General features: G+C 43.8%; 1 protein-coding gene across 2 annotated transcripts in view; it reads left to right on the forward strand.

The window, feature by feature from the left end:
• The window catches only part of LOC118390881 (SH3 and PX domain-containing protein 2B-like), an 85269-nt gene that overhangs the window by 15100 nt on the left and 51782 nt on the right, over positions 1–18387 (forward strand). For both annotated transcript variants that reach the window (XM_035781596.2, XM_035781597.2), the window contains exon 3: positions 15015–15090. In XM_035781596.2, coding sequence (XP_035637489.1) covers positions 15015–15090 — 76 coding nt within the window. The remainder of the gene's footprint in view (positions 1–15014; positions 15091–18387) is intronic.

The raw sequence follows: 18387 nt of genomic DNA on the forward strand, positions 1-18387 counted from the left end.
AGTAAGAGTAAAAAAGTATTTGAAAACTACTTGAAGTACTAGTGTAAAATTTTGTTTGGATTTTTTTTATACCATATAGCAAACAAAAAGAACAATTTAGTGCAATTGACATGTATTTATTATTTAAGTCAGCCAGCATCATCTTGCACATGTTCTCCAGCACAAGTAGACTAACATATAACAAAGTCCGTAGGCTGTAGAGATTCAATTACTGTCTTATTCAAAGTTGACTTAATATCTATCAATGTGCTCTTTCATAAAAAGGTAAATGGCACTCAAGACATTGGAATAATTTACCAATTTCAGTATTAAAATGTATTTCACAATATCATTTAAAGCACATGTGATGGTGAATCCATACTAAAAATATTTACACCAAGTGTGAGTTGTCCTTTTTTTACTCAGAATGAAATGGAAAGGAGGTCAGGTAAGTTTTACAACTGTCAAACAGCAATCAATATCGAAATGTCACTGTCAATCATGTTACTAGAATGCAAATCAGACACATTTCAGCATGGAACAAAACACCAATGTGGGTATTCAGGTAAGAATCATGTAAGTAATACAAATAATCAAACATTGCAGATATCAGTCTTTGGTAGGATTTACCCTGCATCCTCCTTCTCTTCCGAACCTCTCTTTTCCACTTTGAAGGATATTTTATTTTCTTGGTTGTGGCCCATTCTCCTCCCCCTCGGTTGACTTGATTTCTAGTAGCTACAGTATATGGGCCAAAAAGCTTACTGAGATGATGTACTGTATGACAGATGTGCTTATAGGTCTTGTCATAAAAAAAGAAAGACATTTTAAACACACACACAGTGAGAGACAGCAATGGAGTGGGAGGATTGGTTGATCTAGGAAACATTAGCTAACTACATGGTTGACACCCCAGATCTGTTCCCTCTTTATGCCAATGACAAGGTGGCTAGTTAACTAACAAGCAGAGATCATATAGGGAGCTAAAAACAGGAGATTAAACATTCTGTCAGATTCTGGGTTAGCTACCTAGCCATTTAATTTGCGCTCTCCCTAAAAACAATTTCAACAGCATAATTATATCCGATAAATACATATCTTACTCCAGAAATATATAATATTACAACGGCAGAAGCTAATTAAGGTGCGATTTACCTCTGATCACGTGTGGCTAAGAACACACAAACAAAAATCTCCTCAGGAGTGGAGACACGCGCATCACTTCAAGAGCTGTTGTGAAGATACAGGAATGATGGACAACTTTTGTTTGTTTTGATGACAAGCTATTTTGAATACATTTCATTGGTCAAGGGGTCGGGAAACATTCTTACAGATGTAAAGGGGAACCAATAGACGAAATGGTGCTAACAGAGAGTGCTGCCTCACTTCTAGTCCTTAGGAAACTTTGCATTTTTTTTTTCTTACATTGTTAGCCCAGAAAATCTTTAGCGCTATTACATACAGCCGGGAAGAACTATTAGATATCAGAGCGGTGTCAACTTACCAGCACTGCGACCAGGAATACGACTTTCCCGAAGCGGATCTTTTGTCCGAACTACCCAGGGCATTTGAGCTGATTCCAGAGGCTGACCCAAAACAATGCTGCTAGAGAAGAGGTAGAAGGAGCGGTCTTCTGGTCAGACTTCGTAGGCGCGCACACCACCCACCACTTCTGGGTATATTACTCACTAATGTTCAGTCTCTAGATAACAAGGTAGACAAAATTAGGGCAAGGGTTGCTTTCCAGAGAGACATCAGGGATCATAACATACTCTATTTCACAGAAACATGGCTCTCTCGGGATATGCTGTCGGAGTCGCTACAGCCACGTGGATTCTTTGTACGTCTCGCCGACAGGAATAAACATCTCTCCGGGAAGAAGAAGGGCGGGGGTGTATGTTTCATGATTAACGACTCATGGTGTAATTGTAACGATATACAGGAACTCAAGTCCTTTTGTTCACCTGACATAGAATTCCTCAAAATCAAATGCCGACCGTATTATGTCCCAAGAGAATTCTCATTTACATTTACATTTAGCAGACGCTCTTATCCAGAGCGACTTACAGATTGGTGCATACACCTTATGACATCCAGTGGAACAGCCACTTTACAATAGTGCATCTAAATCTTTTAGGGGGGTGAGAAGGATTACTTACCCTATCCTAGGTATTCCTTGAAGAGGTGGGGTTTCAGGTGTCTCCGGAAGGTGGTGATTGACTCCGCTGTCCTGGCGTCGTGAGGGAGTTTGTTCCACCATTGGGGGGCCAGAGCAGCGAACAGTTTTGACTGGGCTGAGCGGGAACTGTACTTCCTCAGTGGTAGGGAGGCGAGCAGGCCAGAGGTGGATGAACGCAGTGCCCTTGTTTGGGTGTAGGGCCTGATCAGAGCCTGGAGGTACTGAGGTGCCGTTCCCCTCACAGCTCCGTAGGCAAGCACCATGGTCTTGTAGCGGATGCGAGCTTCAACTGGAAGCCAGTGGAGAGAGCGGAGGAGCGGGGTGACGTGAGAGAACTTGGGAAGGTTGAACACCAGACGGGCTGCGGCGTTCTGGATGAGTTGTAGGGGTTTAATGGCACAGGCAGGGAGCCCAGCCAACAGCGAGTTGCAGTAATCAAGACGGGAGATGACAAGTGCCTGGATTAGGACCTGCGCCGCTTCCTGTGTGAGGCAGGGTCGTACTCTGCGGATGTTGTAGAGCATGAACCTACAGGAACGGGACACCGCCTTGATGTTAGTTGAGAACGACAGGGTGTTGTCCAGGATCACGCCAAGGTTCTTAGCGCTCTGGGAGGAGGACACAATGGAGTTGTCAACCGTGATGGCGAGATCATGGAACGGGCAGTCCTTCCCGGGAGGAAGAGGAGCTCCGTCTTGCTGAGGTTCAGCTTGAGGTGGTGATCCGTCATCCACACTGATATGTCTGCCAGACATGCAGAGATGCGATTCGCCACCTGGTCATCAGAAGGGGGAAAGGAGAAGATTAATTGTGTGTCGTCTGCATAGCAATGATAGGAGAGACCATGTGAGGTTATGACAGAGCCAAGTGACTTGGTGTATAGCGAGAATAAGAGAGGGCCTAGAACAGAGCCCTGGGGGACACCAGTGGTGAGAGCGCGTGGTGAGGAGACAGATTCTCGCCACGCCACCTGGTAGGAGCGACCTGTCAGGTAGGACGCAATCCAAGCGTGGGCCGCGCCGGAGATGCCCAACTCGGAGAGGGTGGAGAGGAGGATCTGATGGTTCACAGTATCGAAGGCAGCCGATAGGTCTAGAAGGATGAGAGCAGAGGAGAGAGAGTTAGCTTTAGCAGTGCGGAGCGCCTCCGTGATACAGAGAAGAGCAGTCTCAGTTGAATGACTAGTCTTGAAACCTGACTGATTTGGATCAAGAAGGTCATTCTGAGAGAGATAGCGGTAGAGCTGGCCAAGGATGGCACGCTCAAGAGTTTTGGAGAGAAAAGAGAGAAGGGATACTGGTCTGTAGTTGTTGACATCGGAGGGATCGAGTGTAGGTTTTTTCAGAAGGGGTGCAACTCTCGCTCTCTTGAAGACGGGAGGGACGTAGCCAGCGGTCAGGGATGAGTTGATGAGCGAGGTGAGGTAAGGGAGAAGGTCTCCGGAAATGGTCTGGAGAAGAGAGGAGGGGATAGGGTCAAGCGGGCAGGTTGTTGGGCGGCCGGCCGTCACAAGACGCGAGATTTCATCTGGAGAGAGAGGGGAGAAAGAGGTCAGAGCATAGGGTAGGGCAGTGTGAGCAGAACCAGCGGTGTCGTTTGACTTAGCAAACGAGGATCGGATGTCGTCGACCTTCTTTTCAAAATGGTTGACGAAGTCATCTGCAGAGAGGGAGGAGGGGGGAGGATTCAGGAGGGAGGAGAAGGTGGCAAAGAGCTTCCTAGGGTTAGAGGCAGATGCTTGGAATTTAGAATGGTAGAAAGTGGCTTTAGCAGCAGAGACAGAGGAGGAAAATGTAGAGAGGAGGGAGTGAAAGGATGCCAGGTCCGCAGGGAGGCGGAGTTTTCCTCCATTTCCGCCTCGGCTGCCCGGAGCCCTGTTCTGTGAGCTCGCAATGAGTCGTCGAGCCACGGAGCGGGAGGGGAGGACCGAGCCGGCCTGGAGGATAGGGGACATAGAGAGTCAAAGGATGCAGAAAGGGAGGAGAGGAGGGTTGAGGAGGCAGAATCAGGAGATAGGTTGGAGAAAGTTTGAGCAGAGGGAAGAGATGATAGGATGGAAGAGGAGAGAGTAGCGGGGGAGAGAGAGCGAAGGTTGGGACGGCGCGATACCATCCGAGTAGGGGCAGTGTGGGAAGTGTTGGATGAGAGCGAGAGGGAAAAGGATACAAGGTAGTGGTCGGAGACTTGGAGGGGAGTTGCAATGAGGTTAGTGGAAGAACAGCATCTAGTAAAGATGAGGTCAAGCGTATTGCCTGCCTTGTGAGTAGGGGGAAGGTGAGAGGGTGAGGTCAAAAGAGGAGAGGAGTGGAAAGAAGGAGGCAGAGAGGAATGAGTCAAAGGTAGACGTGGGGAGGTTAAAGTCGCCCAGAACTGTGAGAGGTGAGCCGTCCTCAGGAAAGGAGCTTATCAAGGCATCAAGCTCATTGATGAACTCTCCAAGGGAACCTGGAGGGCGATAAATGATAAGGATGTTAAGCTTGAAAGGGCTGGTAACTGTGACAGCATGGAATTCAAAGGAGGCGATAGACAGATGGGTAAGGGGAGAAAGAGAGAAAGACCACTTGGGAGAGATGAGGATCCCGGTGCCACCACCCCGCTGACCAGAAGCTCTCGGGGTGTGCGAGAACACGTGGGCGGACGAGGAGAGAGCAGTAGGAGTAGCAGTGTTATCTGTGGTGATCCATGTTTCCGTCAGTGCCAAGAAGTCGAGGGACTGGAGGGAGGCATAGGCTGAGATGAACTCTGCCTTGTTGGCCGCAGATCGGCAGTTCCAGAGGCTACCGGAGACCTGGAACTACCGGAGACCTCGACACGTGGGTCGTACGCGCTGGGACCACCAGATTAGGGTGGCCGCGGCCACGCGGTGTGGAGCGTTTGTATGGTCTGTGCAGAGAGGAGAGAACAGGGATAGACAGACACATAGTTGACAGGCTACAGAAGAGGCTACGCTAATGCAAGGAGATTGGAATGACAAGTGGACTACACGTCTCGAATGTTCAGAAAGTTAAGCTTACGTAGCAAGAATCTTATTGACTAAAATGATTAAAATGATACAGTACTGCTGATGTAGGCTAGCTGGCAGTAGCTGCGTTGTTGACACTACACTAATCAAGTCGTTCCGTTGAGTGTAATAGTTTCTACAGTGCTACTATTCGGGGGCTAGCTGGCTAGCTAGCAGTGTTGTTTTCTCCCTGGTTATTGTCACAGCCATGTATATCCCCCCTCAAGCCGATACTACGACTGCCCTCAAGGAACTTCACTGGATTTTATGCAAACTACAAACCATATATCCTAAGGCTGCATTTATTGTAGCTAGGGATTTTAACAAAGCACATTTGAGCACAAGGCTACCTAAATTCCATCAACATATTGACTGTGGTTCACGTGCTGGCAAAACTCTGGATCACTGCTACTCTTACTTCCGTGATGCATACAAGGCCCTCCCCCGCCCTCCTTTCGGCAAATCAGACCACGACTACATTTTGCTCCTCCCTTTCTACAAGCTGAAACTCAAACAGAATGTACCCGTGTTAAGAACTATTATAAAGCTGGTCTGACCAATTGGGAAATCCACGCTTCAAGATTATTTTGATTAAGTTGACTGGGACATGTTCCGGGTAGCCTCAGATAATAATATTGACGTATGATTCGGTGAGTGAGTTTATAAGGAAGTGCATAGGAGATGTTGTACACACCGTGACTATTAAAACCTACCCTAACAAGAAATCGTGGATAGATGGCGGCATTTGCACAAAACTGAATGCGCTCAATATTGAAACCACCGTATTTAACCATGGAAAGGTGACTGGGATTATGGCCGAATACAAACATTGTAAGTTAAAACCTGTTAGAACTCTAGGGGCAGTATTTCATTTTTGGATAAAAAGACGTGCCCGTTTTTAGCGCGATATTTTGTCACGAAAAGATGCTCGACTATGCTTGGAATTGATAGTTTTGGAAAGAAGACACTCTGACGTTTCCAGAACTGCAAAGATTTTCACTGTGAGTGCCATAGAACAATATCTACAGGCAAAACCAAGATGTTTGAGTGACCAGGAAATCAACAGGATTTCTGAAGGCACGTTTTCCATGATCTCCTTATATGGCTGTGAATGGCACAGGAATCAACGGACACTTCCTATCGTTTCCCCAGGTGTCTGCAGCATTGTGACGTATTTGTAGGCATATCATTGGAAGATTGGCCATAAGAGCCTACAATTACCAAGTGTCCCGCATGGTGTCTGCGTGGAAATTGGTGCGCAAAAGTCAGGTCCCAGTATTTTTCCATCCGAATCAGAGAAGAATGCACGCGTCTAGGACTGGCATTTCAATGAAGAGATATATGACCAAACACCTTGAGGATTGATTCAAACAACGTTTTCCATGTTTCAGTCGATATTATGGAGTTAATTCGGAAAAAAGTTCGACGTTTAGGTGACTGAATTTTCGGTTAGTTTCGGTAGCCAAATGCATAGTAACAAAACGGAACGTTGTGTCCTACACAAGCATCTTTCAGGAAAAACTGGACATCTGCTATGTAACTGAGAGTCTCCTCATTGAAACATCTGAAGTTCTTCAAAGGTAAATTATTTTATTTGATCCCTTTGCTGGTTTTTGTGAATGTTGCGTGCTAAATGCTAACGCTAAATGCTACGCTAGCTATCACCACTCTTACACAAATTATTGATTTTCTCTGGTTCTAAAGCATATTTTGAAAATCTGAGACGACAGGATTGTTAAGAAAAGGATAAGCTTGAGGACAGGCATATTTATTTCATTTATTTTGCAATTTTCAGAAATCGCTAATGTTGCGTTATGGTAATGAGCTTGAGGCTGTAGTCACAATCCCGGATCCGGGATGGGGCGGCCTAGGCAATTACGGAGGGAAGGTAGCCTAGTGGTTAGAGCATTGGACTAGTAACCGAAAGGTTGCAAGTTCAAATCCCCGAGCTGACAAGGTACAAAATCTGTCGTTCTGCCCCTGAACAGGCAGTTAACCCACTGTTCCTTGGCCGTCATTGAAAATAAGAATTTGTTCTTAACTGACTTGCCTAGTAAAATAAAGGTAAAAAAACAGGCAAACCGACAGAGACAAAGTGGAGTCGTAATTCAACAGCTCAGACCCAAGACGTATTTGGCAGGGTCTACAGACAATCAAGGACTACAAAAAGAAAACCAGCCACGTCACAGACACAGACGTCTTGCTTCCAAACAAACTAAACACCTTCTTTGCCCACTTTGAGGATAATACAGTGCTACCAAGGACTGTGGGCTCTCCTTCTTCGTGGCCGACGTGAGTAAGACATTCAAAAGTGTTAACCCTCGCAAGGCTGTCGGCCCAGATGGTATTCCAAGCAGCGTCCTCAGAGCATGCGCAGACCAGCTGGTGGGTGTGTTTACGGACATTTTCAATCCCTCCCTATCACAGTCTGCTCTCACCACATGCTTCAAGTTGGCCACCCTTATTTCTGTACCCAGAAGGCAAGGTAAGTTAACTAAATTACTCTTGCCCTGTAGCACTTCTAATCAAAGACCATATCACCTCCACCTTACATGTCACCCTAGACCTAGTTCAATTTGCTTACCACCCCAATAGGTCCGTAGACAAATCAATGGCAAATCACTACACAATGCCCTATCCCATCTGGACGAGAGGAATACCTACAGTATGTAAAAAGGCTGTTCATTGACTATAGCTCAGCATTCAACCCCATAGCACCCTCCAAGCTCATCATTAAGCTAGAGGCCCTGGGTCTCAACCCTGCTCTGTGCATTCTGGTTCTGGACTTCCTGACTGGCCGCCCCCAGGTGGTGAAGGTAAGAAACAACTTCTCCACTTTTCTGATCCTCAACACTGGGGCCCCACAAGGGTACATGCTCAGCCCCTCCTGTACTCCCTGTTCACCCATGACTGTGTGGCACGCCTCCAACTCAATCATCAAGTTTGTAGACGACACAACAATAGTAGGCTTGATTACCGACAATGATGAGACCGCTTACAAGGAGGAGGTGAGGGCACTCTTGAGTGTGATGTCAGCAAAACAACCTCTCACTCAAAGTAAACAAAACAAAGACTTCAGGAAACAGCAGAGGGAGCACCCCCTATTCACATCGATGGGACAGCGGTGGAGAAGGTGGAACGTTTTAAGTTCCTCGGCGTACACATCACAGACAAACTGAAATGGTCCACCCACACAGGCAGTGTGATGAAGCAGACGCAACAGCGCCTCTTCAACCTCAGGAGGCTTAAGAAATTTGTCTTGTCACCTAAAACCCTCACAAACTTTAACAGATGCACAGGTAATTCACCGGGGACAAACTACCTTCCCTCCAAGACACCTACAGCACCCGATGTTACAGGAAGGCCAAAAAGAGCATAAAGACAACAACCACTACTTGTTCACCCCGACTGTTAAACAGCCATCACTAACACAGAGAGGTTGCTGCCTACATACAGGCTTGAAATCATTGGCCACTTTCATAAATGGATCAATAAATGGACTTTAATAATGTCTACATATCTTGCATTACTCATCTCATATGTATATACAGCTGAAGTTGGAAGTTTCATTAAAACTCCTTTTTCAGCCACTCCACAAATGTCTTGTTAACAAACTATAGTCGGTTAGGACATCTACTTTGTGCATGATAAAAGTCATTTTTCCAACAATTGTAATTGTTTTCCAACAAAGTAATTTTTCCAACAATTGTTTACAGACAGATTATTTTATTGTTTCACAATTCCAGTGGGTCAGAGGTACATGCACTAAGTTGACTGTGCCTTTTAACAGCTTGGAAAATTCCAGGAAATTATGTCATGGCTTTAGAAGCTTCTGATGGGCTAATTGACATCATTTGAGACAATTGGCGGTGTACCTGTGGATGTGCAATGTGAGCAATTTCCAAACACCTGAAGGTACCATGTTCATCTGTACAAACAATAGTACTTAAGTATAAACACCATGGGACCACGCAGCCGTCATACCACTCAGGAAGGTGAAGCGTTCTGTCTCCTAGAGATGAACTTACTTTTGTGCGAAAAGTGCAAATCAATCCCAGAACAACAGCAAAGGACCTTGTGAAGATGCTGGAAGAAACAGGTACAAAAATATCTATATACAGTAAAACGAGTCCTTTATCGACATAACCTGAAAGGCCACTCAGCAAGGAAGAAGCCACTGCTCCAAAACCGCCATAAAAAAGCCAGACTACGGTTTGCAACTGCACATGGGGACAAAGATCGTACTTTTTGGAGAAATGTCCTCTGGTCTGATGAAATAAAAATAGAACTGTTTGGCCATAATGACCATCGTTATGTTTGGAGGAAAAGGGGGAGGCTTGCAAGCCGAAGAACACCATCCCAACCGTTGAAGCATGGGAGTGGCAGCATCATTTTGTGTGGGTGTTTTGCTGCAGGAGGGATTGGTGCGCATTAGGTAGTTGTTGTGGAACTGTTAGATTACATGTTAGATATTGCTGCACTGTCAGAATTAGAAGCACAAGCAACTCACTACACTCTCAATAACATCTGATAGCCATGTGTATGTGACCAATAATATTTGATTTGATAGTATCGAATCATGTATATTGAAAAAAATACACAACATTTGGAGGTTTTCAATTGACAGCGACAATATATATAATACTATCAATCTAGCTGAATAACTGAATTGATTTGGTAAAGTGTAACAGAGTAAAAAAGTAAGTTATTTCCTTTAGACATTGCTTGAGTAAGAATTCCAAGTACAGCCCACAGAGAGTAACTAGAAAAGTGCTAATTCATCAGTGGACTTAAGTACCTGGAATGCGCTTACAACCCACCTCTGCCCGCGGGCCGCCAGTTAGGCAATCCTGCAATAGGGTATTCTATTCTCCTTGACGTAGAAATTGTGGTCCATTTACTTCATTTTGTATGTATGTATTCATGTTTGATGACAATTATTATTAATAAATAAAACATATTATAAATTGTGTTCTATTGTCTGTCTCAGTGAAGCTGATCTATCATCCATAGACAGACTAAACCTTGAGGAATTTTTACTTCAGCAGGACAAATGAGATGGGAGTGGTATCTGTGCTTTGCTCCACTTTTTTCCCCCAAGCAAGCTTACTGGTGTCTCCTGCCTTTTGTTTATGACCGTTGGAAGTGGTTTCTAGTGTTCGTCCAGCCGTCACTATGCCAGACTTGAAATGTGAGAGTTTAGTTTGCTGCTCAGGTTCTTTCCCTTTTGAATTTGATTTTCTCCCTTTAAAAAAAAATCAGCAGTTTGTAAACCATGTGGTGAGCCAGCACATTGCTTACAGGGCTGACCGATGCAGCGGCAGGAAATGCATGTCTAAACCAAGTCTCCTTGCCTCGCGTGCTGTCCGTTGACGTTTCTCAACAGCTCGGGGGGGAGTGTTTTCAACAACCCTGATTGAAAACACATGTTGGTCTTTTTAGTATGATTCACTCCTTTTAAACAGCATTTTTCCAGAACCCTTGCAAGGCACAAAAAAAGTTTGATAATGGAGCTAGTGAGTTGGGTGTTTCCTGCGTTTCCTGCGTTTTTTTTTCATATCCCCATTGGAATAACAACATTGGTTGTGGAGATGGAAGCATCCCTTTATGATCTTGATTGAAGGAAGCCTTGTGGAGCCAGTCTTCTCTGATCAGCTAAAAGCTGATGACATCAACATCTCTGCTATGCTTCTCTGACAACTTCTGGGTCTCTTGTGTCCTCCCTCCCTGCTCAGCATTGGTATGTGTCACACTAAAGTAGATTTCTCAATGAGAGATATAGTCCACATCAGAGAGTTTTAGCATGAAGATATGAGTAGGGGTGGGTGAGTTATAGCTGGAGCTTGTAAGGAGGGGTGTTGTGTGTTGGGAGGGGTAGAGTGAGTGAGAGGGAGATTGTAGTCTACTGTTGAGCCGGTTTAAAATTCTAGAAAGAGATGTGGTTGTCAGAGGAGGTCTTGAACACACTCATTCATGTCCCATCCATTCATGTCCCACTCTCAGATGAAGAGCAGAAGGCTATGATGAGACTGTGATGTCACAGAGGAGGATATGAACCAGACAAATGATAGCCGGCAGCCGCAAATGAACTTACTCTCTGACCAAACAAGAATTTTCTGTCCAATTAGTACATGTATTTGAAGTTGGACAGTTAGGCCTGTATTCTGTTAAGTATAGTAATATAACCCACAAAGGAATGCCTGTTATACTCCCCTGGCTGTGATGTCATACCTCCCAGCATACATCACACCTGGGGCCACATTCGCTGTGGTATCCTTGTTTACTCCTTAACAGTCATTAACAGCCCTCTTTTTCATCAGAATGAGTTAGTTTGCCCTCAAAGTAAGTTCTCATGTTATTATCATTGCACGTGGTAACGTAGGCATTTATACATTCATTCAGAGTAAAAATAAAAAAAACTCCTGATATCTAACTTAGTTTTTCTCAATTCTTCAATCTGCACCGTATTCCGTAAAGTGTCTAGTACTGTTTTGTTTTGACTGAAATGAACAGCACCAATGCCAAGAAAACTCCCCTTGTCCCCTTGTGTTGCTTGAACCCTTAAACCTATCCTCAGGTCATTCATGTGGGTGACGTGTACATGATGTGACTGGCTGTCTGCAGCAGCAGAGACTACAATATACAGACCCCTTTTTCCACATTTTGTTACGTTAGTTTAATTCTAAAAATGGATTTAAAAAATATATATACATATATCATCAATCGACACATAATACCCCATAATGACAAAGAGAAAACAAAGTTTACCATTTCTGCACATTGATATAAAAAAACAAAACTGAAATACCTTATTTACATAAGTATTCAGACCCTTTTCTATGAGATTCGGTGCATCCTGTTTCCATTGACCATCTTGAGATGCTTCTACATCTTGATTGGAGTCCACCTGTGGTAAATTCAATTTATTGGACATGATTTGTAAAGGCACACACCTATATATATAAGGTCCCACAGTTAACAATGCAAAAACCAAGCCATGAGGTCGAAGGAATTGTCCGTAGAGCTCCGAGACAGGATTGTGTCGAGGCACAGATCTGGGGAAGGGTACCAAAGTACAGAGATATCCTTGATGAAAACCTGCTCAAGACCTCAGACTGGAGCGATGGTTCACCTTCCAACAGGACAACGACCCTAAGCACACATCCAAGACGATGCAGGAGTGGCTTCAGGACAAGTCTCAATGTCCTTGAGTGGCCCAGCCAAAGCCCGGCCTTGAACCCGATCAAACATCTCTGGAGAGACCTGAATATAGCTGTACAGCAACGCTCCCTATCCAACCTGACAGAGCTTGAGAGGATCTGCAGAGAAGAAGGGGAGAAACTCCCAAATACAGGTGTGCCAAGCTTGTAGCGTCATACCCAAGAAGACTGTAATCACTGCCAAAGGTGCTTCAACAAAGTGCTGAGTAAAGGGTCTGAATACTTATGTGAATGTGATATTTCAAACCTGTTTTTCCTTTGTCATTATGAGGTACTGTGTGTAGATTGAGGGGGAAAAAACTATTTAGTCAAATTTATAATAAGGCTGTAATGTAACAAAATGTGGGGAAAGTCAAGGGGTCTGAATACTTTCCGAATGCTCTGTATTCCCCTTTAGTCAGATGTTTTTTCTCATCTGAGACAGCAGCTCTGATTACAGGCCACAGACAGTGTGTTGGAGAAAGAGAGACAGAGTCAGTCAGGGTGTGGCTCCCCGCTAGACGCATGGGAACAATTACAGCATGTGGGGTATTATTTTCTCTCTCCCTCTCTAAGGAGGATCTGTGAAATGAGGCATCTGCCTCTTTAGCCAGACAGATAGTCGTCATGTGTAGTCACTCAGAAGTCTTTTTTCCTCTGCTTTCTCTTTGTTCCACAGAGGAAGGTAATGCTGTGGTTGGAAGTATGATTTACCAAGCTTAGCTTCCCTAATTGCCATTTACAGGACTGGTGTCCTTGGCTCCTTGCTGATCGTGTCTTTTTCTCCTATTTCTGCACCAGTCAGTTCCTCTCATACTGTAGCTTTTGTTGGGTTTAATTAGTAGAAACAGCTCAGTACATTTTCATTTCATGGGGTGGGTACTATTGGGTCGATCTCTTGGAATATGGAGGTGAATGATTTAGTTAAAACTAAATTAAGATGTACATTACATAGGGATGTTTATTTGAAGAGCTTTAATAGATGATTAACTTAATAAACATGTTTAAATCTTGTTTATTGGGAAATATATAGCACATGGTGTGATTTGAATAGTCTTTGGAGTATTAGGTGGAGCATTAGTTTCTGGAGAGATGAAGGGTTGCAGATTATAGGAAAGGATACAGGAGAATTATGGATACTGAATCGGGAGGTGCAGGAAGTAACAAGGTTGACAGTAAAATAGGAGTATATGACTTCCTCTCACCTCAAGCCTCTTCACTGCTCACTCTTCTCTGTTTGCTCTGGCCTCACCCACCAACAGACTTATGGTTCCTTTCACTGACAGCCATTTGCAGTGTGACTATAGCTTTGCATTGAGTTAATTTATACAGCTGCGTTGTAGACTGCGTATTCCCATAGGAAAGGACACGGGGTCAAGAACTCTGCTGTTACTGGTCCAAAACCATAGTGCTGACTGTCATAGCAACATTATTGCACGAGTCTTGCAGGGATACCGAGAAAGCTTTAAAGCTAACTTTACTGCCATTTTTTATTTATACTTTTTTACCCGTTTTTCTCCCCAATTTCGTGGTATCCAATTGGTTGTTAGTCTTGTCCCATCGCTGCCACTCCCTTACGGACTCGAGATAGGTGAAGGTCGAGAGCCGTGCGTCCCCCATAAACACAACTCAGCCAAGCCACACTGCCTGCTTAACCCAGATGCCAGCCGCACAAATGTGTCGGAGGAAACACCGTACACCTGACGACCTTGTCAGCGTGCATTGCGGCCTGCCACAGGAGTTGCTAGTGCGCAATGGGACAAGAACATCCCTGCCAGCCAAACCCTCCCCTAACCCGGATGACGCTGGGCCAATTGTGCGTCGCCCCATGGGTCTCCCGGTCACGGCCTGCTGCGACAGAGCCTGGACTCGAACCAGGATCTCTAGTGGCACAGGTAGGTGAAGGGCCACTTAGACCACTGCACCACTCGGGAGGCCCAACTTTACTGGCTTTTAAGTTGTAGTAAGACCACTAGTAAGACAGGTTCGAGAGAAAAGGCCCCTTCTCTCTGCGAGTCAAATACAGGCCCTTCTAAACAAGCCCATCTATAAATCCGAACTGTACTTTGGAGAAGACGCCACCAGTGTTTCCTATTGCATGGGCCTTGTGATGTGATGGTCCAGTAGTAGTTTTCCACCAGTGCAGGAAGCGGAATGCTCCAAACAGACAGTGTCGACATCACCAGCCCCACTAGCCATTCATATCCTTGCTTGCTGCCCACATCATAAACCTAGTTGATTCTAACTCTGGTCTGTCTCTGTGTAGAAGACGTAAAACAAAAACAGAAATCTAGTATTTGTGAGGTCTGTCTATTCTCCAAAACAATGTGAAAAAAATCTCCCCCCCCTCATCTATTCTCCCCAGTTCTGACACTGACAATCCACTCTAGGCTCGTAAATGTAATGTAATAGGAAATGAACATTCCTCTTTAATCTGGGAGCACTGTTGTTCTCTTTGACTCCAGGACACGTAGCATATGTAGCCTAGCTACCCCATCGAGAAATGCCATCTGTTGAGTGTATTTCTAATAATTGGCTAAGCCAGTCCTTCTAGGAATTGCTGAATTGTACAAAATGTACAACCCCCCCTGCAGTGATGTTGTTTTGTATGATAGCATGTGTTTAACTCCCTGCATTGTTGACACACTGTTTTCAGATGGAGCTTCTGGATAAGTTCCCTGTGGAAGGAGGGCAGAAAGACCCCAAGCGCAGAATCATCCCTTTTCTACCAGGTAAGAGTTAAAACACACTGCTAGTGGCTGACACTCCCAGCTCATTTGATGCTGTAAGGATGGATGGATGTTTAGGCCCCTTACTTGCCCTGGATGGTTGGAGCTGTCTGGCTAATGTTGGTGAGCAAGGAAAGGCAGGAAGCAGAAGATCCAGTGCAAGGTTTTTATTTTAAGGCTCCGAGGCTTGGAGCAGGTGTAGGTTTTTTATAAAACATACAAATTATCCAACAATATGCCTGGCTCAAAGTAAATAAATAGATTTTTTTTAAAAGCAAGTCAAATGAATTTAAATGACTGAAGATCAGTCTGACTAGCCCACTAGAGCTCAGAAAACCCCTAACTAACCCATGCAGAAACTGGCTGCCATCTTCCCCCAGGAAGCTCTACACCTGAGCATTTTTATAACCTGACAGAGACCAGGTGACAAGAAACACTTGTAATTGAATGCATTTTGTCAAACTAGGCCAATAAACACTTAGCAAAGTAACAACTTTACAGTTTAGATACTATAGCCTGTACAGTACAGAATACTTTTAAAGAGCTCGACTAGAGAGGAACCCCCCCCCCAATTAGTAATGGAGTGTCATCTTAATGAGCAGACCACGGTCACCTGTACACTTGGTGGCCACACCCATCCACATGCTACAAGACAGATCTCACACAAACCTTTGTATGTACTGCTTTAGACGAGCAACATAACTAATACACCTTCCGATTTACTTCTCCTGTCTTCTATCATTTAGATTTAAGGTTTAGAAATGTAGACTAGGTCAAACGGGTAACACACTCAACCAAGATGTATTGATTTGGTGATGTGCCCAAGCAATTATATCACCATGTATACTGTGAAATGGGACTTGGAAGGATGCACAGAGTTCACTTTCTAACAGGTGTCATTATGCCTAAGCATCCAAATCAACAAAGCAGCAGAGTTAAGAGAATTAAGAAAGTACGAGCTGCTACATTAAAGTATGAGCTGCTACATTAAAGTATGAGCTGCTACATTGCACTCTGTGCAATACACCAATGGAATCCACACCCCTCATGAGCACAGTTATGTTTTTGTCTATAAACTGATTGGCAAAGTAAATTGCTACTCATTTTAGTTCCTCCAATACTCTCCATCAAACACTTTAAGCACAAGGTGACAGATTGAATTAACACTTGGCTCACTTATTAGCAACTCTTGAAACAAAGCCTTTAGTGTCTCATGCGAGTTATCCATGTGAGGTTTAGGTGTGAATGCCTCGCCTCGAAAAAGCCCTACCACTGGCCCCTCCTCTGCTGGGTTTGGTAAGGGGGTGTGTGTGGATGGTAGCAAGGTACTAGGTGAGCTGCCGGTCTGGAACTCATTGAGGGGGTCGCACACAGGGTCAAGGGACTCCAGGTGCTCAGCTGTGTTTGTTTAATAAACTCTGAAAGGAGAGAGAGAACGAGAGAGGATAACAGCGTAAGAAGGAACAACACAGACCAGGGATACTAGACCATATTACTCCCACGTTGATTAATATACTGTTGTAAATGTATGCTCATACAGCTGTGAAGAAATATGAATTCCGAGTACTCTTAACCACGTTTAGTTTCGTTCTCTGTAATAAACTCCCACTAGTTCCAGTCACACAGACTACATCTGTGGCGATCTGGGATCGTTGTTCTGAAAACTACAAACTTCTCCCCAATCCAGAGCCGTTTAAATCACTGAAATACAGTATATTTACATTAGAATCCAAGTTGAGCTTTTAAAGTGAGAAAATAATTCAAAGATTATTTTATTCTAATTCCATTGAGGCATGAGAGAAACACCAACACTCAAGCTTGATTGTCACTATTTATTTTTTAAACAGTAACTGCTGGTGAAAATTTGCATTACAGTGCCTTCAGAAAGTATGCATATCCCTTGACTTATACCACTTGGTTGTGTTACAGCCTGAATTCAAAATTGATTAAATATACAGTTGAAGTCGGAAGTTTACATACACCTAAGCCAAATACATTTAAACTCAGTTTTTCACAATTCCTGACATTTAATCCCAGTAAAAATGCCCTGTTGTAGGCCAGTTAGGATCACCACTTTATTTAAGAATGTGAAATGTCAGAATAATAGTAGAGAGAATTATTTATTTCAGCTTTTATTTCTTTCATCACATTCCCAGTGGGTCAGAAGTTTACATACACTCAATTATTATTTGGTAGCATTGCCTTTAAATTGTTTAACTTCGGTCAAGTAGACATCCTAACTGACTTGCCAAAACTATAGTTTGTTAACAAGAAATGTGTGGAGTGGTTGAAAAAAGGAGATTTAATGACTCCAAGTGTATGTAAACGTCTGACTTCAAGTGTATATATTTTTTTCTCACCCATCCACACACACATACACAGCCCCATAATAACGAAGTCAAAATGTTTAGACATTTTTGCAAATGTATTTAAAATGAAATACGGAAATCTCAATTGCACAAGTATTTACAAGCTTGAGTCAATACTTTGTAGAAGCACCATTGGCAGCAGTTACAACTGTGAATATTTCTGGGTAAGTCTACAAGAGCTGGATTGTGCAACATTTGCCCATAATTTTATTTTCCAAATTCTTCAAGCTCTGTCATATTGCTAAAAAAATATTTTCAGGTCTTGCGATAGATTTAAGTCAAAACTGTTACTCAACTACTCAGGAACATTCATTGTCTTCTTGGTACTCATTAATGTGTTGTATTGGATTTTCCACAAACATAAAACTTTGAATTCTGGAAAAAAAATTGCCACATTTTTTTGTAGTATTACTTTAGTGCCTTATTACAAACAGGATACATGTTTTGGAATATTTTCATTCTGTACAGGCTTCCTTTCACTCTGTCCATTAGATTATTATTGTGGAGTAACTACAATGTCGATTCATCCTCAGTTGTTTTCTCCTATTGCAGACATTAAACTAAACTGTTTTAAAGTCACCATTGGCCTCCAATCAATTTCCTTCCTCTTCAGCAACTGAGTTAGGAAGGACACCTGCATGGCTCTCGACCTTTGCCTCTCCCGAGTCGGTATGGGAGCTGCAGCGATGAGACAAGACTGTAACTACCAATTGGATACCATGAAATTGGGGAGTGTCCTTCCTAACTTTTGCTCTGACATGTACTGTCAACTGTGGGACCTTATATGGACAGGTGTGTGCCTTTCCAAATCAATTGAATTTACCGCGGTTAGACTCCAATCAAGTTGTAGAAACATCTCATGGATGATCAATGGAAACAGGATGCGCCAGAGCTTATTTTCGAGTCTCATAGCAAAGGGTCTGAATACTCA

This window comes from Oncorhynchus keta, chromosome 12 (assembly GCF_023373465.1).
Source record: "Oncorhynchus keta strain PuntledgeMale-10-30-2019 chromosome 12, Oket_V2, whole genome shotgun sequence".
Lineage (NCBI taxonomy): Eukaryota > Metazoa > Chordata > Actinopteri > Salmoniformes > Salmonidae > Oncorhynchus > Oncorhynchus keta.